Below are 26,544 nucleotides of genomic sequence, written 5' to 3' on the forward strand. Positions count from 1 at the left end.
CTTTGGGATTTGAAATGTTTTGCAACAAAAATTACTATAAATGTCCTTATTCAGAAGTCTCCTATGTTAAGCTAAGCAGTTTTTAGACCATGGGTTTGCCATGCTTTTCTTCCAAGGATTCTATTAAGGATTCAGACTAAATGTGATGCCCCTTCTACAACCTATTTTCATTATTATTAAATTTTCTATTGAGCTATAACATGAACAAATCATTAAGTACAGAAAGTAGGGAACTTGATGAATTTCATGTATACACTCATGTAAACACCATCCAGATTAAGACATAAAACATTTCTACCACCCAGAAGGTTCTTTTGTGCCCCTCCACAGTCAATAATCACCCTCCCACCTGGGCGACAAACCAACATTATTTGTGTATTCAATTTGATTGTTCTTAAACTTTATGTAAATGCTATCAACTCTTTTATGTCTGGCTTTTAGCTCCGTGATATTTATTTTGTGTCTGGCTTTTATGTCTCTGATTCTCATCCATGTTGTTGCAGTGGTTGTAGTACTTTTTTTTTTTTTTTGCTGTTCTTTTAGAAATCCTTCCTTTGCACTAAACCCCCACCTCCCAACTTTTTATTTGCTTTTCTCTCCCCCTTCATGAAAACAACTCCCCCAGCAAATTAGCATCAGGAAGATTTGCTGTTTGTTTTTTCCTCCTCTATTTCCTTTCATTCTAATCTTACCGTTATATTTACCACCGTAGGGATGGTTTCTGAAAATCAGTATTCCCAAGGTGCCAGAATGGACTCTAAACGGTTCCCTGGCTCCTTTCTTCATTCATACATATTAACAATAAGCATATACTGACCACTTACTACATACAGGCCTCTGTACACAGATACTTAAGAGTCTACCATGCCCTGAATGAAACATAGACCTCGCTGAAATGTATTTGTCACTTCTTATAAAATAGAGATTTAGAATAAGTATGACAGAAAACTGGCCCATTTTCCATTTTACAAGGGTAGAATGTTCTCTAAGTAGAGTGAATATATAAAAGCACCACTCAGCTTAGGAAGCATCATAGAAAATGATACAGTGAACATTCTTCTGTGGGATTTGTTTGGAAGTTCCTCTTCTGACCCTCACCTTAATGTATGTGCAAGAAAGAAAAACAGACTTTAATCCATGGTTAAATTGCAATACAGTCTATCTAAAGTCAAGAACTCATGATATTTTGATGCTGCACTTTGAAATTATCCCTCCAGAAAGCTTACAAAGTGCACCCTTTGCCACTGCAGGATATGGGGCAAGTAGAGAAGCCTACAATGCCCTAAGATTTACTTCTTTTATTTACACTTACATAACCCTGCCTCAAGCATCCTCTTCCATATCCTCTCCTCCTAATAAATTCTGGATATATAGCTGGCAGTGAACTAGAACTTGCACAGCGTTCAAGAAACAAACAAACAAGGGGAAAATAGAACAAATCCACACTCCTTAAAATATAAAGATGAATCACCAGAAAGTGCAGAGCATTTTTTATGCCATCTATTTGTGACAAAGCAATATAACTTCAAACAAAAGCATTTTAATTAAAGTTTAAAAGGATAGCCATACTATGGGGTTTTTTGTTGTTGTTGTTGCTATTGTTCCATAAAAGCATCATGTAGCTTTGAATAAAATAATAATAATAATAATAGTTCTTATATTTGGAAGTCTCTAAATTTCTTTGAAAAAGTTTACTCATAGCATTATTTTATTGTACTTTAACATAAGAGAATTCCTTCTGAAAAGTTGAAAGTTGAAATTTCTGAATAATAAATCAAATTTTCATGATTATCCAAGAGTTTGAGGTACAAAGAAAATAATAACATCAATCTACCCAGACATCAATCAAATCCCTGGAGACTTTAAGAGCCAATTTTCTTGCTGGAATATTATTTTCATAAAATATTATTGCTTTTAGTAACTTTCTCCAATTTATTTTAAATAAATAAGAATTTTGAAACTATCAATTTTGTTTAAATCAAGATACAACTAAATATTCACTCACTTTAAAAATATCTTAATAAGCACAACAGATTGCCTTTTTCTGATAAGCTCTTTCAAATAGCCCCAAAGGCATAAATTGCCATACATTTGACTATTTCTAATTTTCAATCTGAAATAAAACAGGAATTTTGATCACTTTTCTCTACTTTAAATATCCTCATGTAGTTAAAATATGTTATTTATTTGCATTTTGTAAAAAACAAGACTAAGGAAAAAAACTGGCCAACTTTCCCCTATAAAGGACCAGATATTAAATATTTTCGGCTTTGCAGGTCATGGCCTCTGTTATAACTACTCAACTCTACCACACTGTGTGTGAAAGCAGCCCAAGACAGTATGTAAATAAACGAGCATGGTTGTGCCAAGAAAACTGTATCTACAAAAACAAGTGGGAGGCTGGTTCTGACCCTCAGACTATAGTTTACTGACCTCTGGTCTATGCCTGTGTATCATTTTAAAATGCTAAACTTTCTTCTAGGCCTCTCAGACATAATAATTTCAAAATGAAGTCAATCTGATAAACGGACTAGTACAGGAGTACAAAGTGGTGCTTATTCAGCATAGCAACAGATTACTGCAAAACAATCCTAATCTCACATAATGTTCAATTTCCTTAACACAGTAATACTTTATTTCATATGGAAAGCCAATAAAGTGCAAGAAAAACTACGAGAGGAATAAGAAGTATTAAAAGGGACTAGAACCTAATTAGGAAGAGAACCTCTGACAGCACAGGAAATAGTTTTAAAAACAGATGAATACAACCAGTTCTGATTTTCTTCTATATGTCCTATATTCACTTCGAGTATTGAGGCTGTAGCTAATGAGAAAGTCACTTCAGACATAGTGAAAAAAGAGCACCAATCACCAGCATCTCCACTCTTGTGATATTGCTACCCTTCCCTTTGGGCCACAACCATAGTTATACCGGCTCAGGCAGAAAAGTCATTTTTATTTTCCGAGAGAGACTAGACTAGAATTGGGCCACATATATCTGCTACTGTCCTGGCCAGAAGCTGAGGCTGAGACTGCAGTACTGAGGTTGGATCCCTGGTGGACAGTGCCAAGTTTGGGGATTGTTGTCACTATAACCATTCGGAATGAATCACTCAGGCAGGTTGCCCAGGACCAAAGCTTTAACTCACTGACGAGCTGAGTATCAATCAATAGGTTGAAGAAGTGGTTTGATATGGCTACCATAGTTAAGCAGGCTCAGGGCAGTTTTCAAGGTTTAGCACTAGTGTCGCTTTCAGCAAATAGCAACAGAATCCATTGTCCAAATATTAGGACCTGCCTCATAGATAAAGTCAGGACTATGTAGATTGGTCTGATGCCACTTTCCTCTTTCTTACTGAACAAAACTAGGAAATGGGGAATAAAACAAATCCAAAATACTTTTACAGATAACTACTAATGGCCATTAATTAATAGGCTGGGATTCCTGTTTACAAAGATATATACTTACTTATCTAGCAAATGTAGATTTAATAAGGATATATACATATAAAATGTTTTGTTATATACTATAGGACTGGGCAATTTTACATTAATAGCATAATAAATGACCAAAAATCTCTATGCGAATTGCTTTTTCCATGAGAAGGTTTACATGCCACAAATACTTGCTATCCCACATTCAGTATCTACAAAACAAAATATCATAAAATTCTCAATTTTTAGCTCCATTTCTTCAAAAAAAATCATCTATTTTAAGTTCTCATAATTGGTTAATTTCTGCATCAATCTTAGTTCCCCAATTTTATAGCCCCCACAGTATTTAATCAGATGAAGCGTTAAGAGTCCTTAGAGATTTATTACTCTGCATTAGTTTTATACATTTCTATAAATGATAAACTGATACTGTAGTGGAGCAGTGAACATAAACCAGCTCTGCAGAACATCAATGGCCATAATGCTGTTTCACAAACTGCAGTGCTCTGTTCAATTAAAATTGGTCATTGTTCAATGTCAGGCCAGCTGATTTGAAATCTGAGTCTGGTTTCTAAGACCTGAGAGAATAAGTGATAATCGGTTTTGAGGAAATAATGTACAGCCTTGGTCCATAAACTGGTTAGGTCTCAAACAGGCTGGAAGGGATGTTTTGGAAATGGAAATACAACCTGAAATGAGGCTGCCATTTCAGGTTGTAGTTCCACCTAAGAGTATTTTGGCAAAACTGACACAGTGGCACACTGGAGGCACTGGCACTGCACCTACAAACGCCAAGGCTTCAGGTAAGTATGCACTTCCCTATGAGAGCTTTCTCTAACAGAAAATAAAAAGGAAAAGGAAGAAATAATAAATACATAAATAAATATATATATATAATACACACACAATGTTATAAGTTCCCTTGTAGTAAGAGAATAAAAATTGGGCACTTATATCGTAACATCAAGTCCAACATTAATATGCAACTCAGGAATTAAATTCAAATCCTCTTTCAAGGTATTTTTATTAGCTGGTGCCAGAGCCTCCAATGTCTATAAATGCTTTAGTATTCTGCAGAATTGTGCTGACTTACTTAACAGTCTAATACATGAGACTGGCCTGAAATTGCTACTGCATTATGAAAATTCTATGGGCCACATTACAGCTGCCAAATTGGAGACTTCACATTCCCTTGGGGAATTCATGGTCAAAATTTACTTCTGATTTTCGGGAAAGGCAAAATCTAAATGATGATACATTTTCCACACTCTTTGAGCCAAGGTCAGTGTACCACACCAGTGCCTAAAGCTTTCCTCCACCTGTCTCATTTCAAAACCTTTATCTCATCAAACACTGGCTAATTTATTTAATTCTGTAGGTATTGTTTATACGCTAAGATGAGTTCTACATATGTAAATCCCTGAGCACACAACTGTCACTTCTTTAGCAAATTAGATATAATTAAAAAGTAATGAAGAAACAGATTTTTACCCTTATAAATTCAGCTCCCACAGCTGGACCGGGTAGTACTTCCCCAAGTGTATTCTAATGTTTTAATGCACGATTCTCACTATTCCTATAATTCTCATCCCAAAGTAAAATATTGATTTTAATAACTTTTATAATTACATTCAAATTTGCCAGACAGGCACTTATATATTTACCTTTGAATTCTGGAAAAGAATATTAACCAAAATGGTATCTATAAGTGCAATAAAAATCAGTCTTCAACCTAGAAGAGTATTCTTTCCTATGATCTTGACACTGCCTCACAAGTTATCCAGAAGTTCTCTCTAAAGTTTACTCTGCATTTGGCCGATGAAATGGAAAACCAGAACCATTACTGAGGGACTTTAAACTTTGTTTTCTTGGCTAAGTTGCATTCTGACCTAAATCCATCAGCATTGCATTAATTTTCCACTGTTCCATGAGATACAAACAAAGGCAGCCAAAAGAAGAGTCTGGATTCTAACTTCAAAAATTAAAAGGACCGTCTCTTTTCTCAAACAACTAACATCAAAACTAACATTCTTCACGTGCAAACAAATATTTATGGACAATAACTCTGTGTCTTTCATAAAATGACAGAGTTTAGACACTGTGCAGCGGGCTGCAGAAGGTTAAGTGGAACGCCAGAAAGAAGCACCTACTTTGACCCTGTATGCAAGACAGGGAAAGAGACAGAGATGTGTATAACGGACTTTTGGATTCAGAGGGAGAGGGAGAGGGTGGGATGATTTGGGAGAATGACATTCTAACATGCATACTATCATGTGAATTGAATCGCCAGTCTATGTCTGACGCAGGATGCAGCATGCTTGGGGCTGGTGCATGGGGATGACCCAGAGAGATGTTTTGGGGAGGGAGGTGGGAGGGGGGTTCATGTTTGGGAATGCATGTAAGAATTAAAGATTTTAAAATTAAAAAAAAAAACAAACTCATGTTAATCAAGTTGGCAACAATACGATTTAAGTCTTACTCTTTAGGCCCATCTTTGGAGTAAAAAAATGGGTCAAAAGTACAGTACCCACCTGATTTTAAGCACATAAATGACCCCAAGTAACCATCAAAATATATAATACAACAATTCTAATGACCAAAGTACAGGTCAATTTTACTAACATTTTGGTGGTAATTCTGGTGGTCTAAGAGTGTCAAACAGGCTATCAATTTTCAATATGTGACAGTTACGTTCAAGACATTTGAGTTGTTTTGTGTTGATGCTTGATGAACACACATTCTTCTTTCTTTATAAAGGGGCACTTCAGCTGCTTCACAGAATTTGGCGGAAATATGATTTATCATCTAAACACCATAACATATGGTGTTTTTCCCCCAAATAAAACCACTGTATACTTAGCAAACCATTGTGCTTAGCAGAAACCCTACTATTAGAGTATGTTTCAATATTTAGACAAGAAAGAAAGACACCGTTACTGCTAATGACTGCTGTTTCTTACCAAGTATTATATCAGAAAGCTTACATCTGCATTTAATGGTAACTAATATTAACTAATGGGTATTGGTATTTCTCAACAGTAATTACTAATCATAGTACATAAACTTGTGATGTGTTTGTTACATCAAAGATTGTTCCTTCTCCATTCTTTGGAAAAAACCTAAGAAAGTTACAATTTGAATAACTTCATTATTTGGAAAAACAACAAGAAGAAAATCCATGCCAAGACTAAGAGTGGGTGACCTGCCTCTAAGCAACTAAAAAGCTTTTGTGATGGGTTTAGTGTAGCTAATAATAATCAAAGAGCAGATGGAAGACAGCCAGCCAGTCACCCACGATCAGTATTAAAATGCCCCTAGTAAATATGGAGGAACAAGTTTGGCAAGCTAGTGCTCCCACCAGTTCCCTATCAACAAGCTTCTTTAGATGAGGGCCCCTCTTTGTCCCCCTGCAAAAGGTGAATTTATATTTATTTTCTCCTTCATACTACTTCGTCCATTTATATTATTTCATCAACTTGTTTAAAAGAAGCCGTTTGTTTCATTAATCACCTTGCTCTCACCACCAGAAAGACTGGTTGACTTTGTACCAGGACAAAGCCCACTCCCTGCTAGGAAATCAATGAATATGTTTCAACGAAGTTAACTCCTTGGATACATAAGAGGACATAGGAAAGACCCTCCCTGGACATTTTTCTGTTTAAGTCACCTCTTAGTGCTAGGAATAGACTACAGGTTGCATTCACAAAGTGCTATGCATGACAATGAACATTTGGTTTAAGGACCTTAAAACATGACAGAAAAATCCTTCAATGGAAATTTGAGTTCTTTCGTGGGTGTGCTTTTTCATGCATAGAGACTATGTGACTTGGGGTCCTAACTTCTATTTTGTATCATTGTTTTGCCTAACACATATATTTTATAAAGATAGAATCAAGATATGTGACATTACCTTGAAAAAATGGCTCATTAAACTATCATTTAAAATCTCACAACAGTTAATAAGCTGTTAGAGACAAAATAATCTAGATATATTTTTTCCTGGTTTTCTGGGAACCATGGATGCTTCATTTTTGTTGGGGTTATTGTTTTATTAATGAGAGTCTTTGGTGCCAAAAGCAACACTACAGTAGAACAGAAAATTGATGGTCTACTAATGTCTCAAACATCCCAAACAAATATAGCAGCAAAAAAGGGTAAAGAAGGTGTCCTTGTCTAATTTTCAAGGGAGATGATCCAATACTTTGAAAAGACTGTTAAGACTTAACTGTCCATGACCTTTGACATGTGAGGATGAAATTCTGCTTAAGGAAAAATCTGTCACTTGATAAGTAAGTGTATCTTAAAAAAAAATAAAACCAGAATGCAGTAATAAGTTGATCTAGTAAAATTTATTTGCATATAGTCAATTTAAGAAACTTGCATGGCTGGCTTCCAAAGACTTTTTTGGAAGTTGTTTTCAACTTAAAATTAAGTAGTTGTTTTAAAGTAGACGATCATGGAGAAATTTGAAGAAAAATAACTTTTTGTTGATTTTTAAGGACTAGCCACAGCAACTGTAAAATTTGATGATAATAAATAAACATGATGATAATAAACATGTATCAGTCTACTTGAAAACTCTTTAAATTCCATAGGAAAATGAAATCTTGGATGATAAATAAATAATCTTGTAAAAAGTAGATACCTATTTCACAGTAATCCTTAACTTCATCCAAAACTCCATACATGATGTGCTGTGTGTGCTAAGTCGTTTCAGTTGTGTTCAACCCTTTGCGACCCCATGGTCTGCAGCCTCCCAGGTTCTTCTGTCCATGGGATTCTCCAGGCAAGAATACTGGAATGGGTTGTCATTTCCACCTCCAGCGGATCTTCCTGACCCAAGGATCAAACCCGCATCTCTTATGTATCCTATGTAGGCAGGAGGGTTCTTCCCCCCTGGTGCCACCTGGGAAGCCCTTCCATACATGATGGTAGTCAACAATCCCTCACAATCTCTCTATTGAGTCTTTAATATTTTGTCTCAACTCATTTTTTTATCTATGCAATAAATTCAATTGGGCAAGATTATTTTAAAAAATCTTTTCTAGTCCAAATGTGGTATGATTCTGTGATTCAACATATGGGCAATTATCAAAAGAATCATGTTATTAAAATAATAAAAAAAACAAGCAAACAAAAAACCTCTGCAACTCTCATAACTTTCTAGCACTATAAAATTTAACTGCTGTCTGGAACTTTTAACTTTTTAACATTGTAGTGCTCATGTACAAACCATTTCATCAGACTCATACAAAACTTTCTAAAATGGCAAAAATTTTATCATGCAACATAAAGTATCAAATTAGGAAGCCAGATGGGGGCTTCCCAGGTAGCTCAGTGGTAAAGAATCAACCTGCCAATGCAGGAAACACAAGTTTGATCCCTGGGTGGGGACGATCCACTGGAGAAGGGAATGGCAACCCACTCTAGTTTTCTTGCCTGTAGAATTCAGTGGACAGAGGAGCCTGGTGGGCTACAGTCCATGGGGTCACAAAGAGTCGGACACAACTGAGCATGCACACATGCATTCTCAATCAGTTTGATCCTTTTGAGACTATAAACCAAAAACGACTTTAGATGTTTATATATAGACAGAGAAAAGCATTGTCTGTAGGCAGGTTAGGTTCTTGAGTTCATTTCCTTCCAAATCCAGAGAAATCCCATACAGGTGACTAATCATTAAAGCCATGTGTTGGTTGAGGGCAGCTTTCACCCCAGCCAAACATTATTTATATAGTTGATTCAAATTTCTCAAAGAAAGGAGCTATGTAGTTGTCTTTGTTCTTCAGAGGCAATAAAGAAGGCAGATTTGTAGTTAGACTCTAGTGTCAGACTAGCAAACGTGGCCCAACAATATTTCCTATCCTACATGCTTTTCTACAATGTGACCTTGCCACTGCTCCATCAAGAAATAGAACCCAGTTCTCTTCCCCTGGAATCCGGGCTGTACATATGGCTCCTCTGATTTCCCAGGCTGGTTCTGACAGGAGACTGGTTCTTTTCCAACCCTTGCTCTCAGGAAAACTACTCATCCTGTAAGAAGTCAACTATCCCGAGACCATGCTAGACAGACCAGTCCCAGCCTCCCAGCCATTCCCACCAATGTGTCAAACCTTGTGAAATTATTTGGAAGAGGATCCTGCAGTGCTGCATGTTCTAGTTTCCAGCCATTCAAATCACCCTGGGCCCCAGCTCCAGACATCCAAGAGCAGCGACAAGGCATCCTCATCACACCCTATCTTAATTCCTGACCCACCAAAGTCATGGACATTATTAAATAAATGTTATTTGACACCACTAACTTTGGAGGTGGTTTGTTTTCCAGCTGTAATAACTGGAACACTCTTGGAAAAAACCTGTCTCCACCACTGATTGAAGACTTGGTAAATGTACAAAAATGCCTAGCCTTCTTGCCTGGAAAATTCAATGGACGGAGGAGCCTGGTAGGCCACAGTCCATGGGGTCCCAAAGAGTTGGACACAACTGAGCCACTTCACTTTCACTTTCTCAATAATATAGGGGGTATCATTACCTACATTTCAAATTTATTCAATACTTGGAATAAGTGAGATGTCTGGCCTGGAATAGTACTGAATAAAAGGTCGATAGTAGGTAATAATTTTGTGATTAGGATCAACCACGAGCACTGTTAAATGCTGGGTAGTACCTTTCAAAACTTAAATTTGAGATGAACAACATACTTAATCATTTGGTGCGAGGAAAAAAAAAAGTTTACCACCTAAGGAAGAAAAAGTCCTCAATTAACGAAAAAGAATATATCATTTTGGGTTTGCTTCTCTGAATATACAATAAGGAAGAAATGCAACCCTAATGAGCAGGTATGTATGTATGTTTAATCTTCATGGCAAACCATGTGAAGATGTTAAGTAAGTTTTATGAGGTCATATAATTGGGAAGTGGCCAAGTTCAGGGCAGCTTGAATCCAAAGCCTCCCTCGTGTATTCTTCACAACACTACTCTGCCCTCTTACAGGATTATGCTATAATATAGGATAGTTCATACAAACATTGCTGTGATATTCAGGTTATATAATCCAGGGACTTATTTGGGAACAGTAGTCCATAGGGTGGAGAAGGCAATGGCACCCCACTCCAGTACTCTTGCCTGGAAAATCCCATGGATGGAGGAGCCTGGAAGGCTGCAGTCCATGGGGTCACTGAGGGTCAGACACGACTGAGTGACTTCACTTTCACTTTTCACTTTCATGCATTGGAGAAGGGAATGGCAACCCACTTCAGTGTTCTTGCCTGGAGAATCCCAGGGATGGTGGAGCCTGGTGGGCTGCCGTCTATGGGATCGCACAGTCGGACACAACTGAAGCGACTTAGCAGCAGCCGCAGCAGCAGCAGTCCATAGGGTCTCAAAGAGTCGGACATGACCTAGCAACTGAACACCACCACCACCAAGCCCACTTACGGAAATGGTGGAGTACTAGATATATTAGTGAAAAGGATTGTTGTTGTGGCTGTTGTTTAGTCACTAAGTTGTGTCCGACTCTTTGTGACCCCGTGGACTACAGTATGCCAGGGTTCCCTGGTTTACTATTAAACTTGAAAGTGATTCTTCAAATTTATTCCTGACAGCAGGCAAAATCTATTGCTTGAAATATGCTTTTGTTTGTTTTGGTTTGGTTTTGAACTGTTTTATGAAAGGCCAGGCTTCTCACATATTCATCAAATCCCTTAGCTGACAAAGATTGATCTAAATGGCCCCCTGGAGATTACAATCATTCTATGATTGTGAGCAAAAGAAGAATTATATCTGCCCACAAATTAAAATGTCCTTTGTAAAAGTCAATCTGGGGAACTTCAGAATCTTAGGAGACCTTAAAAGAAAATCACCATGAGGATCTTGAAATGTTATACTTCGTCTTCTCTGGATTATTAAACAAGAAAGTTTCAATGCTAAGTGCTGCTCTTTGAATAATTTTCCATCAGTCTACGCCGTATAGGTTAAATAAATTCTTTTGTTCTAGTCCTGTTCTCTTTTAGGAAGCCAGAATAGAGTATAACTGTCATGACCTCCCCAGCTTGCCAAGCTATTTGTAAACATATATCAGTATCAACTCATTTCAAGCAACAAGCTGAACCTTCCCTGGAGTAAATCATATTGTGAAGTTTTCCAAGGAAATTCAGTTTTCCAATGAAAGTGTGGATTCAAAATATGCATACATGATACACATCTGAACTCAGAACCACTGTACCTCAAGTTTTCTAAGATTTGCAGGTGTTTAGACAGGTTTTCTTATAATGCCTTTTAAAGTGGATTTTTATATCAGTTTTTAAAAAATGAGCTACATACAAAGCACTCTTAAAAGAACCCGTCAACTGAAAATAATAATATTCACCTGTTATTAGCATACAGTGCACTGCCATTTCAAAACTGCCAGTGACTCATGTTACAAATAGAGCTATTTTTAGGGCAGTGCATGGATGATGTTAACAATATTGTATGAAAAAGGCACTAACTATCTGATCAAGTATTTTGTGGATAGAAAGATAGATAATTGCCACTTGTTATATTCCAAAATTACTCTCAGTAAATTGTGTTCATTTGGCCATCTGCACATACTTGCATTTTGCTTAGTCAATAAGTAACACAGACATCAAAAAAGCAATCTGATTTATATGAAATAGCTATGTATTTATAAATTTTATAGAAGAAACATAAAATCACCCAAAGAGGTTATACAGTATTTTTGAAGTTAAGTTTAGGGTCTCAGCATTCTGTATACACTGAGTAATCCTATTTGTACTAAGGATTTCTCTTGTAATTGCTATGGCTGTGAAACTCTATAAAAATTATATTCTAGAAAAAAGTTATCTAAATTAAATGTGACTAAGCAAATGTCTAAAACATTACTATCATTTAAAAGAAATATTTAAGATGTATTAAAAGACCGCCAAAATCAGAAGTGGGGAAAACCATCCTTAGAAATTCTGTGGCCGACAGCCATATGAGGACTACCTATTCTAAACTTCCTAACAAACATACTTTTTCTTTTTTTTTTTTTCGTGTTTTCACTGTGAATGCCAGTCTATTAGCCATTTTCTCATTGGTCTTTTTGGGAAATTTATAGCTTAAAGATGAATGCCTGGGCAGTCCCCCATAAACAGAATTGGGACACCAGAAAAAAGCATTACGGTTGACCGACACCAACTGGTTCATACTAGAAGTGCTGACGCAACCTTCAATACACCAGGACAAAAAAGGCACGGTTCTGCTTTTGCTTAAAACCATAAAACAGGTTATAAGCAGTAAACGATGCATATTTGGTACCAAAATTAAAAACGCACCTGTAAAAATAATGGCTGAGAGGAAAGTTTCTGTAAAAACTGGGCCTAAGTAGGACATACTGCCATCAGTAGAAACATTCCTGAAATTTCCCTTCTGTATTTACAAGCTTGCCTCTTCACGGCAGTTTTAATTCTAATTAAGACAAAGGTTTTTAATTAAGCCCTGAAGATGCTGGTAAAGGGCCTTCAGTAAAACTGTCCTTGGTGGTTCCTCCTGAGGCAATTCATTTCGAGAGACAATGAAGTGGATCTCTTAAAATCTTCAGAGAAGACGTTGCCCTCCCTGCTTTCTGCTATTCAACACAGCAAACAGACTGAGAAAAGCTGCCTGCCCTTTGGAACGGGCAAGGAAAGAACTGCTCGTTTCACTTCAAGCTTCCCCCCCTTGTTTCAGAATACTGGTGAACAGAAGCTTCGAGTCCACCAAACACTGTAAGAAAACAGACTTTGTAAAGTGGCGAGATGGAGCAATTTTCCATATTGTGTTTCCTTTCCTCCTGCACCCTCCCCACCCACCACCATGGGGAGGAAAAACGAACTGCTACTACATAAAGCAAGTCAAGAACTTGTTTCAGATAGCCTCCAACCAAACCATCTCCACCACCCCCGTTCGCTTCTGAGGTATACTTTTTTCCTAGGATGAAAACTATTTTCAGGAACGAAAAAAGAAATAAATGCTGGAGTATGAGTTTCTGCAAGAGGACAGAATAACGGGCTCAGAGGGGGGAAAAAATCAGAAACTGTACCCGTCTCTGATTTTTACCTTGCAGAGTCCTATTATCACTATATTTGCATTAAGCTTGTGTCTCCCTTTTTCCTTGTTTCGAGAGGAAAAAAGCAGAGATAAATGGGTATGGAGGCAATTAAGGAAATTAGCAAACACTGCTGACGCTCTAAAAACTCGAGCTGTCTTCTCCCCATTCCCCACATTCCTGGTCGAGAGAAAAGGATATGGGCCTGAAAAGAAAATGAGAGTTGAAGCTCGTTTCTCTAACCTATCTGAAAAGTCTATGCAATAAGGGGGCTATTATTTCAGGAGACAGTGAGAAAGGGGCAAAAGATTCACGTTGCTAAGGAGACGTGCTGAAGCTGGCATTCCTACATAAATTTCCATTTCTACTGGAGTAGAGAAAGAAAAGATATTCTCTCCAAAGTTTATTTGGATCCCCTGGTTACTGAAGAAAGGCATTTTACCGATTTATTTTATCTTTAGTTGTAAACAACCAAGCCTGAAAAAATTAAAAGACCTAAATGTTGACCTCCCGCTGCCAACCAGTCCCCTCCACAGTGAATTAAGCAACAAAGACAAAATCCTTCAATGGAAATTTTGAGGTAATATCAAAGAAAAAAGCCTTTTGTAAACACAATCAAATTTATGGAAGAAACTAAAGCAACTGAACTAATTTCCCTTATAACAAGAAAAGAAAGACAAAAGTAAATCTGATTTTTGTGGCTTTTTTTCCTATTTCAACTTGCCTAGAACTTGGCACGTTTTCAGTAAAGCTTTATAAACAGTCCCAGAGAAGACATGAAACTGTCACGAAGGAATCTAATGAGTTTCTCAGGGGTGCACGTGTAGGTGTGCAAAATCACAGCCAGGTCCTCTTTTATTCCCCTTTCTCTGCACTGACACCAGCAGCTGAAGAATCAAGATTAGCAAGTAATAGCGGTTTACAGGAAGAAATCCGAATTTTGGCAGATTTCTGCTAAGGGCGTAACTGGAGTGCAGGGGAAGGCAACCGGGGCTCAAGGAGAGAGTAAAGCAGAAAAGCCGCCCCCCTCCCCCGGGGACTACCTTCTCCATCCTCCACCCCATCCCTTTGCAGCTTCCAGTGCTGCCTGAGTAAGCCACAACTTTCCAGGCATCTCGTGAGTACCTCATGCAGAAGAGAAAGATCTGGAGGACAGGGAAGGCATTTGGAGTGGGAAAGAAGGAAGAGCAACTCTTAACCAAGGACTGTGTCACCAAAAAAGGAAAGGAAATTAAAGCCTGTCCCTTTCCCAACTTTCCACATCCCTCAAAAATTTAAGGAACTAAAATCCAAACCGAAACTCATCGGGGACAAGCCAGATAAAGAGGAAGACAACAGACAGAAACGCGGGCACCAAGAGGTAAACTCAGGCAAATTTCTCCTAGAGAGAAGAAAGTGGGGAAGGCAGAGAGCCCACAGTATCCCGGTGGAGTTGGGGCGCTTTTACTTTTTTTTTTTTTTTAACGGGGGTGTGGAAGTCGTTGCATTTTCAACACAACCACACGGTTCTCGCCTTAAATGATAACAATATAGCATACGTGTTACTCCAGAGCCGGAGGAATAGCCACGGAGGAGAGGGCTTGGGGCATTGCACTAGGTTCGGCGACCCGGACTGGGGAGAGGGGAGGGGTGGGGATCGGGGAGGTGGCTGGAGCCCGAGAATCCGCGAAGGGCCAGCATGAAGGGGACGGACTAGGGTCGGGGGACACAGAATGGGGGCTGGGAGGTAGAGGAGGTAGCCGTCCAGGCAGCGGGGCGCAGGGCGGTCCGGGGCGGGAGACAGGGGTCGCGGCGCGCCGGGCCCTCACCGCTGCTGAGCGTGGACTCGCAGTGCCAGATGTCCAAGCTGGCGGGTTTCCGGCAGGACTCCCACAGGGACAGGTAGTACTGGTGGTCGGCCGTGACCCAGGCCGGGCTCAGCACGGCCCCCAGATCCAGACACAGCGCCAGGAAGATGCACACCAGCCCGACCAGCTTCAGCGGGGTCAACACCGACACGCGCACCTCCTCCATGCCGCTGCCCGCCGAAGCCATGCCCCGGGCGCCGCAGCCGGCCCGCCGCGCGGGAGACGAGGACGCCAGGCGGGTCCGGAGAGCCGGGAGCCTGACCTCCCACAGAGGGAAGCAGCCGAGCCGCCGCGCGCGCGGGGACTCGCTCCCTCGGAGCTCCGCGCGCTTCTCGCCGCGCCGCGAAGGTGGGTCTGTGGGGCGGGCGGCCGGGCACCGGGTCGTAGGCAGCCGCAGCGATGCCGATCCCGCCGCGGACCCTCGCAGCCGGCCCCGCGCCGCGTTCTGCCCGCGCCCGCTCCTCCCCGGCGCTGCCCGGCTCGCTCGCTCCGCCCCGGCCCCTCCCCGGCTGCGGGAGGCGGCGCCGAGCGAGGAGGGGCAGCGGTCAGCACCCAGGCGGCGTCAGGCTCCGGCTCCGGCTCCCGGCTCCCCGCGCGAGAGGCTCGCGTCCGCCCCGCCCGTGCCCGGTGCGCGCAGAGCGGATCCCTTCTTTCTCGGCCCCGCGTGCCTGGTGCGCGCTCAGCGAGTCCTCTATCCTGCCAGAGCCCGGTGCGATCCCTCCGCCTCCGAACCGCTGCGCCGGGCGATTCCTCGAAGCCGCGGGGCCCCCGGCCCCGCCCCTGGCCGCGCTTGCTCCGGGGTCGCCTGGTTTCCCGCTCCCGCCCCCTCCCGTCACGTGGGTTTCCTTTTCTTAGGGAGCTGGGGTGGGTCCTTTTCTAGAAGGCGTCAGCTGTAGATTCCTAGGTTTCCTGGGATGTGGCCACTGGAGCCAAGGGAGGGTCTCTCAGTGATGTAACACGCCCCCTCCCGCCCTGCCAATTTCTTATCCCGGGGATTTGGAACATGGAGAAAAGTGACGAAAGTACTCTCTTTTCAAACTCAGGATAGACCTAGTCTTGGAGCAAGTCATCTCCCCCCACCCCCCAGTTTTCCCTATTTCCTAACTTTCTCCGCCAGCTTACCGGCGCTTCTATTCTCTGAGCTCGCCTATTTTCGTGCCCCCTAGGAAGGGCGCTTGCTCAGGGAACGAACGCAGGAGCTAAAATGGGAAGGAGAGCTTCCACAAAATGTGATGTAAACCTTACTTGCTTACCGGCTGCTGTGTTCTTCGCGCGTTGTCTAAAACCTTTATTCATTGGGCTTTACATTATGCCAAGTTGGATCTGAGTCTGTAAATGGCATTAACCTTTTCCGGTGCCTGGAAGACCTGGCCCAGGGCCTGGCATAGGAAAAGTGGGATATCTTTAAGTAATCAACCTATCCGCGTTTACTGTGTGCTTGGGGCTAAGGATTCAATCCGGTTTGACTGGATTTTTAAGGAGACGCCGCCCCCACCACCCCACCCCCCACCCCCGCTCCCCACATGAGGAATAGACTCACCTTGAAATTGAATTTGCAATTCTGTAATTGATTGGTTCAGCTTGTAATGGTAGGTTATCTGTCTCTTGTATCTCTTTAACTACTTTCCCCTTTTTCCTATAAAATAAACAATTTATTGAACAGTTCGTTGGGGGTAGGGATGGTCCCAGATCTTTAGCTATCTGGGAAAGTTGGGGAGAAACCCAAAAATACTGGTTAAGAAAAGAAGACTGGATATACAGAGTGAGGTAAGTCAGAGAAACACCAATACAGTATATTAACGCATGTAAATGGAATTTAGACGAAGACAGCAAAAGAGACACAGATGTAAAGAACAGACTTTTAATCCATGTGAGAGAAGGCAAGGGTGGGATAATTTGAGAGAATGGCATTGAAACGTGTATTACCATATGTAAAATAAATGACCAGTGCAAGTTCCATGCTTCAAGCAAGGCACTCAAAGCCAGTGCTCTGGGACAACCCAGAGGGATGATGTGGGGAGGGAGGTGAGGGGGAGTTCAGGATGGAGGGACACATGTACAACCGTGGCTGATTCATGTCGATGTGTGGAAAAAACAACCACAATACTGTAATTAGCCTCCAATTAAAATCAATAACTTTTTTTTTTTAATAGGAAGAATGGAAAAAATGCCTGCTCTTTTAATGAAACATCACCCTTTCCCACTGCAGGAGTTACTTTTTTATGGGTAACTGGGTTTTTGTTGTTTGCTGTTTTTATTTTATTTATTTATTTATTGGCCACACTGGGAAGCATATGGTATCTTAGTTCCCTGACCAGGAGTTGAACCTATGTACCCTGTATTGGAAACTCGGGAGTCTTAACCGCTGGATCACCAGGGAAGCCCTGACAGTTTCTTTTCTTCCAATCACATTTTTCCATAGAGCTGACTACATTTTGACTGAAGCAACAGTTTGAATGCAAGAAACAGTTGAATTAGTATCAAATGGCTTAAGGATAAGAACCAATCCAATGTGAAATAAAAACCCATGGTTTCCTTACATTTGGAAATTAGAGAACTGGCAACTTACCCCTACCTCTCTGTCATGATATTTACTGCCCTTAACGAAGAATTGGAGAAGGAAATGGCAACCCACTCCAGTGTTCTTGCCTGGAGAATCCCATGGATGGGGGAGCCTGGTGGGCTGCCGTCTATGGGGTCGCACAGAGTCGGACATGACTGAAGTGACTTAGCAGTAACGAAGAATGCTAGAGCACTCTGAGCCCCTTAACTTCTAACTTCCAACAGCCTTTTTGGCCTCCTATCATTCCAAGGAAAATAATCTTACATGCTTATCCTTGAAAATAATTCCTAAAGGAACACTGAAAAATAAAAAAAAAATAAAAATAAATGACGATTAATAGCGATGACCAGACCTGGGATATTTTTCTATTCAGTTCAGTTCAGTCGCTCAGTTGTGTCTGACTCTTTGCAACCTCATGAACTTCAGTACGCCAGGCCTCCCTGTCCATCACCAACTGCCGGAGGCCACCCAAACCCATGTCCATTGTGTCGGTGATGCCATCCAACCATCTCATCCTCTGTCATCCCCTTCTCCTCCTGCCCCCAATCCCTCCCAGCATCAAGATCTTTTCAAATGAGTCAGCTCTTCCCATCAGGTGGCCAAAGTATTGGAGTTTCAGCTTCAACATCAGTTCTTCCAATGAACTCTGAGGACTGATTTCCTTTAGGATGGACTAGTTGGATCTCCTTGCAGTCAAAGAGACTCTCAAGAGTCTTCTCCAACACCACAGTTCAAAAGCATCAATTCTTCAGCACTCAGCTGTCTTCACAGTCCAACTCTCACACCCATACATGACTACTGGAAAAACCATAGCCTTGACTAGACAGAACTTTGTTGGCAAAGTAATGTCTCTGCTTTTTAATATGCTATCTAGGTTGGTCATAACTTTCCTTCCAAGGAGCAAGTGTCTTTTAATTTCATGGCTGCAATCACCATCTGCAATGATTTTGGAGCCCAGAAAAATAAAGTCACCCACTGTTTCCACTGTTTCCCCATCTATCTGCCATGAAATGATGGGACCAGACGCCATGATCTTCGTTTTCTGAATGTTGAGCTTTAAACTAACTTTTTCACTCTCCTCTTTCACTTTCATCAAGAGGATCTTTAGTTCTTCTTCACTTTCTGCCATAAGGGTGGTGTCATTTGCATATCTGAGGTTATTGATATTTCTCCCAGCAATCTTGATTCCAGCTTGTGCTTCCTCTAGCCCAGCGTTTCTCATGATGTACTCTGCATAGAAGTTAAATAAGCAGGGTGACATATACAGCCTTGACGTACTCCTTTTCCTATTTGGAACCAGTCTGTTGTTTGTTTAAAGTGTATATTTGAAAATAATATTTTTTAAAAGAAACTAATATTTAAGAATACTTCTTGACTATGCTGTCAAAGTTACCTTTTTTCCTCTAAGTTCTATCACTTTCCCTTTATAGATTCCATTCCTAGTCAGCCAATATTTTTCTTTATCTTTGTTCCATCTAATTTGGGCTTTCTTCTTTCTCTACCCCTCTCAGCCCCCTAAACCCCATGCTCCTTTTGCTTCATTTTCTTTCTGGCTTGGTCTCAACTGCTTACTTGAGTGACTCCATCCTTCATTATACCAGCTATGAAATTGTCTTTGTACTCTCTCAAAAGTTAAAAAAAAAGAAGGCATTTTAAACAACAAATAACCAAATTCTCCTAGAATACCCCATTCCTCTTTTAATTATGTTGAATTTACAGAGTATAATACAGCCTAATAATCCTAAATCTTCATTTTCATAATACAAAAAGCTCTCAAGACAGAAGGTTGGTTTTTTTTTTCATTTTCATAAGTTTGTAGCAAATTCATTTGGTTAAAAAAAAATACAAACTGATGTGAGGCTGTTTATGGTTTTGGTTTATTCCACTTAGCGTGAATAAATATGGAGCCGCAAACCCTGTTGGATATTGTCTAATTTACAGCATATGAGCCACAGTAGCATTCAATGATATGAAAAAGGCTGAGTTCCTCAACACAGCTGGCCCCAAAGGTTTTATAGTATTTGGGATGGTGGACCTGCATTTACTCTAAAAATGGAAATAGTGAAGCAAGGATTATATCAGTAAACACTGAATAAAAACCTACCAAAAAAAGATATCTGGATATCTGGCTGGAAGTGAGATGGGAGATGACAACCAAAGACTCTCTCTCTCTCTCTCTCTCTCTCTCTCTCTCTCTCTCTGTGTGTGTGTGTGTGTGTGTGTGTGTGTGTGTGTGTGTGTGTGTGTGTGTGTGTGAGGGGAGTAGAAACAAAAATTGAAAAAGACCCATACTGAGAAATGAAAGGGGACTACATTGAACTGTGAAGAAAAGTCCCTTGCTTAGGCAAATTTTCAAAAGAACTGTTAGAAGTGATAACTTTGTTGGCCCTTCATTATGATGCGAAAAAGACGCCAGAGACCCCCTCTTTCACCTGATCTAACTTGGGCATCATATCACCATGGTCACTCCTATTCCTGGACCTTAGTGGGGCAAAAGCTAAGGGCCCAAATTCTATTCCACAGTCTAGGAGTTCCATGAAAATTGGCATCAGAACTCTGACACGTAACTTTGCCTGAGTTATGTAGCCACAGAAAGGCAGGAAGGAGTCATTCCCAGACTCTGAAGTAAAGGAAGAGATCAGACTCAGGTTTGAAACAGTCAAGTCAGAAAAACTGGCAGCAATGTGTGAATGTTTTAACTTCAAGCTACTTCTTATTTCATAATAGTACCTATGACCATAATAATTTACTTGCCCACAAAGAAAGGAAATAAATCATGAAAAGGAAAACACAAAAAGCCCCTGGAAATGAAGGATGATTAGTTTTAAAAGCAAATATTGATATGTTTATTGTAATGAAGGAAGTATGTCAGATGCCCAGAAAGTAAGAATACAGGGAAAATTAGGATATTCCCAGTGGGATTAATGTTAAATGTCTCTTCCATCTTTTTCAAACTTCTGTTTTCTTAAAATCACTTATGGTACAAATCCTACTGCATATTTATATTTTAGTTTTATTCACTCAGAGCTTTGTGGAGAAATGACCAAGTATAAGCTCTTCGAGTACTTCATGCATACTGTGCGAAATTGCTTTAATTGTGTCTGACTCTTTGTGATCCTGTGGACTGTAGCCCACCAGACTCCTTTGTCCATGAGGACTTCCCAGGTGAGAATAATGGAGTGGGTTGCCACTTCCTACTCCAGGGGATCTTCCTGACCCAGAGATCGAACCTGCATCTCTTACATCTCCTGCACTGGCACGCAGGTTCTTTACCACTAGCACCACTTGGGGACTGAATTAAAAAAAATGTTTTTATTGGTGTATATCTTACTGCATTTTTAAACTTCTGGTTTCTTTGTTTCTACAACTATAAATGGAACCTTTTGGTTACCCTGAAGCAAATGGATGCCTACTCACATATTCTCATCCTGGTGGCATTTCAGTTACCCTTGGCCATCATCATCAGGATACATCACTTCTACATCTCTCCTGCTGTGCCCCACACTTGAGGACTAAATTGAAATTGGAACTGTGGAAGCCTCAGAAATATTGGGGTCGAATGAGCAGGTTTATATTATGCTTTGTGAAGGTTGAAGGGGATTAGTGCTGAATCATGACTTGGGTGTTGGCTTAAACACAAATCAAGGAAATTAGAGTAGAGATGGAATCATCATCATTAGAAATCACCCTGGGAAATTGTTCACATTTTCCATTGCTCTCTTTGGAGCTCATAAGCTAAGCATTCTCTGTGACTTATGATTTTAGTCTAAAGCCATCTTTGTGCAGGTCTTTCCTGGTGGTCCAGTGGGTTTGATCCCTGGTCAGGGAACGAAGATCCCACATGCTACAAGGTGTGGCCAAAAGATTAAGAAAAAAAAGTCATTTTTGTGCACTTCTTGCTGCGTTTTCCTACAGATCTTTTACTCTTGGACATGTAAGTGAAGATACCCATGACTTGATGAAAAAATTTTAAGAAGTGCCTGCTTAGAACCTCCCCTCCCAGATTAGACTGCAGCAGTGCCAGTTTCTCATCTCAAAAATAGTTCCATAATACATGACGAGTAGCGCTGCTGTATCCTCTCCCATGTGTTTATTTTGTGTAACATAGGTGGTCTCAAAAGTGTAACTGGAAGTGCTTCCAAATGCTCTCCTGATAGGTACTATATAAGAAAGTTCTCTTTCATTAGAAAGTGTTGATCCCTTCTCTTTTTTTGTGGCCTGAAGCACTCACACTCACGATGGAAAAAAAAAATGAACCCCAATTCATACATCTTAAGTATAGTGATGGCTCAAAGTTAATTGAAGGAAAGGCTGAAATTAAAAAAGGATTAAGTAGAAAGAGTACCTGGAGCAATTTATATTCACACTTCCAAGCAGAAGAATGCAGCTAAGCTATTTCTCTCTGGAATTTCCAAAAGGTGGTCTTAAATGTCAGCAATGCTAAGGGATTGAGGCTAGTGGGAAAAAAAAAAAAAAAGATCCTCTTAGGAATTGTATTTCAGTGTAACTCTCACCTCTAGATTTCACCTTTTAAATTTTGCCTGTAAAGTTAGTGAGTAGTACTGCATGCATGATTCATCAGTAGTCTGTCAAAATTCAAAATGTCAGTTCATTCAGGGCCAAACAGATATTGGTAGAAATATCAGAACAATATGAAGATCAGAGCTTTTTGTCATTCCCTGAATCATTTTTTAAAACTTTTCCTTAACCTGTCTGTTTCACATTTTCCTGTCTTTCCTTTCAAGCTTTCTGGTATTCAGTAAACAAGAATAGGTGTTGGTTTGATTCAGCCAAACCAAGGTTAAGATAATCACTCTGGGACCTACTGAGTATATGGATTTGGGCATGCCATTAACCTCAGATCCTTCCTTTATAAAATATGGTTATACCTACATCATTGAGTTGTTGTGAGGATTAATGAGGAAATTTATATAATGTGTAATGTCTAGCATACGGTAAGCACTAATCATAATTATTATATTAGCATAATCCAGATGTCAGCTTAAAGCCTTCTGATCCCTAAGAGATTTAGGTAAACTTTGTTTGCCTCTATAATTTCATGATCCTTCAAAATCCAAAATCCTTTTCTAAATCCTTACTGCTTCTGTTCTTCTCTGTATTTGGTTCTGCATCCAGTCAAATGCTCAGTTCTACCCCTAACCAATCTAGATGGAAATATGAGCCCTCACCAAATTTCCAGGAAAAACATATCCAATAGCACTGTATAGTTTTGAATTTATGAAAGTTTTCTGAGACATCATGAGGAAAGGGTGCTACACTGTAAAAAGAAAAGCCTCCACGCCTTGCTTACCTCATCAGAACCTACATCTATCCTCTCTTCTCTGTCCCATCCCTTTCTCCTCTCTCCATCTGCTCATTCAGTAGATTCCATCCCTACAGCCCTAAATCCTTACTCTTCAAAGTGTGGTCCATGGGCACCAGTAGTGTTGGAGTCACCTGAGAGTGCCAGAAATGCAGGTCCTGACCTCACCGCCACCCCCCACCCCCACAAAGCAACTGAGTCAGAATGTGTAGTTTAGTGAAATCCATAATGATTAGTGCACAAATTAAAGTTTGGGAAACACCTGGTCTACATCTACTCAGGTCTCTCAGGGCTCAACCTCTACTGCAAGTAGCTGGGTAAAAGCAGCTACTAACAGAATTATTTTTAAAAGCACCTTTTTTTCTTCCTTACTCTTCAATGCATTATGTGGTGACCAGGAGAATGGAGTTCCATTCATGTGCACTTCACGGCAGGCTCTAATTGTCACTGATTTTTGATCCCAGTGGCAATGATTAGTCAGTGTTGTGTACCTTAAGGGTCATCAGTGCATTTCTGATTCAGTAGCTGTTCATCACCTTTTTGGTTGTTGTTTTTCACCCTCCTCTGAGGGTGGTCATTCTCAGTGCGATTCCAGGAGTTGGACATGTTAATTAACTGATGAATGCAAATGATGATGCTTCTTCAATTGCACATTAAAAACCAACTTTTAAGACTGAGGTACACTAAAAATGACCCCTGGCTTCTTTTGAATATACTCTGAGATATTTATTGCAACTTGACATTGCATAAATAAGCTGCTGCTGCTAAGTCGCTTCAGTCGTGTCCGACTCTGTGCAACCCCATAGACGGCAGCCCACAGGCTCCTCCGTCCCTGGGATTCTCCAGGCAAGAATACTGGAGTGGGTTGCCATTTCCTTCTCCACATAAATAAGCTACTAGGGATCAAGAAGTAAAAGGCAAAAGTTCAATTATCCAAGTCATCTGAAAGAGCTTCATGGAACGAAGTAGAAAAGAGTAGCTAATCCCCACTGATAAAGACCATCAAATACAGAGAGTCATAGACCTGGAAATGATATCTGTAGGTAAAGGAAGAGGATGAAGCTGCATTGTTGTAGTTTCAAACTCAGGCCACTTTGACATTTGCTCTCCAAACTCTTTTTAAATTCCTTCTTTAGCCAACCCAGTTATTAGATCTGGGAAACTCACATACACTGCTCTTAATTGAAGAAATGACAAACAAAAAGTGGTGCACCAGTTAACAGTGTTGAGAACATAAACTGGCTGTGGAGTCGAAAGTAAGCTAAAGACAGCATTTGGGAAAGTTTATCCAGGGGACATGTAGAGATGTATAGAGTGAGTGGACACAGGATTTTTCAGTATGATGAAGAGAAAACGAAAGTGAAAGACAAAATTTCCTTTAAAAATTATATAACGGACTTTTGGACTCAGAGGGAGAGGGAGAGGGTGGGATGATTTGGGAGAATGGCATTGTAACAGGTATACTATCATGTAAGAATCGAATCGCCAGTCTATGTCCAACGCAGGATACAGCATGCCTGGGGCTGGTGCACGGTGATGACCCAGAGAGATGTTATGGGGAGGGAGGTGGAAGGGGGGTTCAAGTTTAGGAACGCATGTACACCCGTGGTGAATTCATGTCAATGTATGGCAAAACCAATACAGTATTGTAAAGTAAAATCAAGTAAAAATGAAAATTTAAAAAAAAATAAAATAAAAAATAAAAATTATATAAAGCTCAATTATATATGAATAGTTAGCAGATCAGGAGAAAGAATATAAATAAAAATCATTGACTATTAGAGTTGACAAAACTAAAGGTCAGGCTAGTAATGCTTATAGGAACCAATTTTGGTGTAAAATTAATGTGATTGATGCCACCATCCTGTTTTGACATCATCACCCTACTGTGAACTAAGCTGTGATTTCTGATAACCCTTCACTATTTCTTGACAAGATATCACCAATTTTGATAAAACAAGACAGATAAAGCAGATTCCTAAACACATTCAGAGAAGTACATTTTTAATAATATATTCTAGTCAATATCTTTTGCAATTTTTCTCAACATGTTTTGAGTCATTTTGCCAATTCACTGTCACTTTCACTTCAATCTCTGGACACTTCTTTGTGTCCATACATTTTAATACTTTGTGTGTGTCCAGGAGGGAGAGCACATATTTTTTGTGTGTTGTGTGTTCTTTGGGTCTTTTAGTCTTTTTAATTGTATTTTTTCATTGACTAAATTAGAGTGTGCTGCTGTTTCTCATGCCTTTCCTGGAGTCCATTTCTTTCTTAGAAAAAAGTTTTCTTTTAGGAGAAAACCCAGATCTACTTTTCATTCCTTGCTCAAGTTTCTGAAGGTAGGGTCAAATAATATAAGAAAAAATAAATACATTAAAGTTGTTCTTTGGAGTTGGCAAGACGAAAATAGAAATTATTTTAAAGGGTGTGGTTTTAATTTTTGATAGACTTGAGCAAAATCCCTTCTGGTACTCCATGCATTTTAATTCTACTCTCATATTCTTTAAAATTCATGGTGTTTTCCCAATAGTTTTTGTGTGTGTGTGTGTGTGTTTACTCCCTTTCCCGAAGTCCAGTGAGAAAAACAGACCCAGAAAGAGAGAGGTTAAAGCAATCAAAGGCATTCCTTAAGCATGTATACAAGAGTTACCTTTTCCCATTTTAGAAATCTTTCCCTCTTTTTATTTATTTTTCTGCTGTTGTCATAGTCTCTCACATTCTGCTTTTTTTAAAAAAATAAGCAAGCAGTGACTCAAACTGGCTTCCCAGGTGGCGCTAGTGGTAAAGAACTCACCTGCCAATGCAGGAGACATAAGAGATGCAAGTTTGATCCCTGGGCCGGGAAGATCCCCTGGAAGAGTGCACAGCAACTCACTCCAGTATTTTTGCCTGGATCTAGGTACATGACCACACCCTCATGGTTATCTGGGTCATTGAGACCTTTTTTGTACAGTTCTTCTGTGTAGTCTTGCCACCTATTCTTAATCTCTTCTGCTTCTGTTAGGTCCTTACCGTTTCTGACCTTTATTGTGCCCTTCCTTGCATGAAATGGTCTCTTGATATCTCCAATTTTCTGAAAGAGATCTCTACTCTTTCTCATCCTATTGTTTTCCTCTATTTCTTTGCATTTTTCACTTAAGAAGGCTTTCTTATCTCTCCTTGCTATTCTCTGGAACTTTGCATTCAGTTGGGTTTATCCTTCCCTTTCTCCCTTGCCTTTCACATCTCTTCTTGTCTCAGCTATTTGTAAGGCCTCCTCAGACAACCATTTTGCCTTCTTGCATTTCTTTTTCTTTGAAATGGT

At 40.1% G+C, this 26,544-nt stretch overlaps 1 protein-coding gene across 1 annotated transcript in view; it reads right to left on the bottom strand.

Annotated features, from left to right (window-relative positions):
• Window positions 1–18,235, bottom strand: part of TMEM47 (transmembrane protein 47) — a 32,186-nt gene extending 13,951 nt beyond the window's left edge. Inside the window, exon 1 of the mRNA XM_070291499.1 lies at window positions 15,313–18,235. Coding sequence (XP_070147600.1) covers window positions 15,313–15,538 — 226 coding nt within the window. The 5' untranslated portion in view covers window positions 15,539–18,235. The remainder of the gene's footprint in view (window positions 1–15,312) is intronic.
• Window positions 18,236–26,544: the final 8,309 nt, after the last annotated feature.

This window comes from Ovis canadensis, chromosome X, assembly GCF_042477335.2.
Source record: "Ovis canadensis isolate MfBH-ARS-UI-01 breed Bighorn chromosome X, ARS-UI_OviCan_v2, whole genome shotgun sequence".
Taxonomy (NCBI): domain Eukaryota; kingdom Metazoa; phylum Chordata; class Mammalia; order Artiodactyla; family Bovidae; genus Ovis; species Ovis canadensis.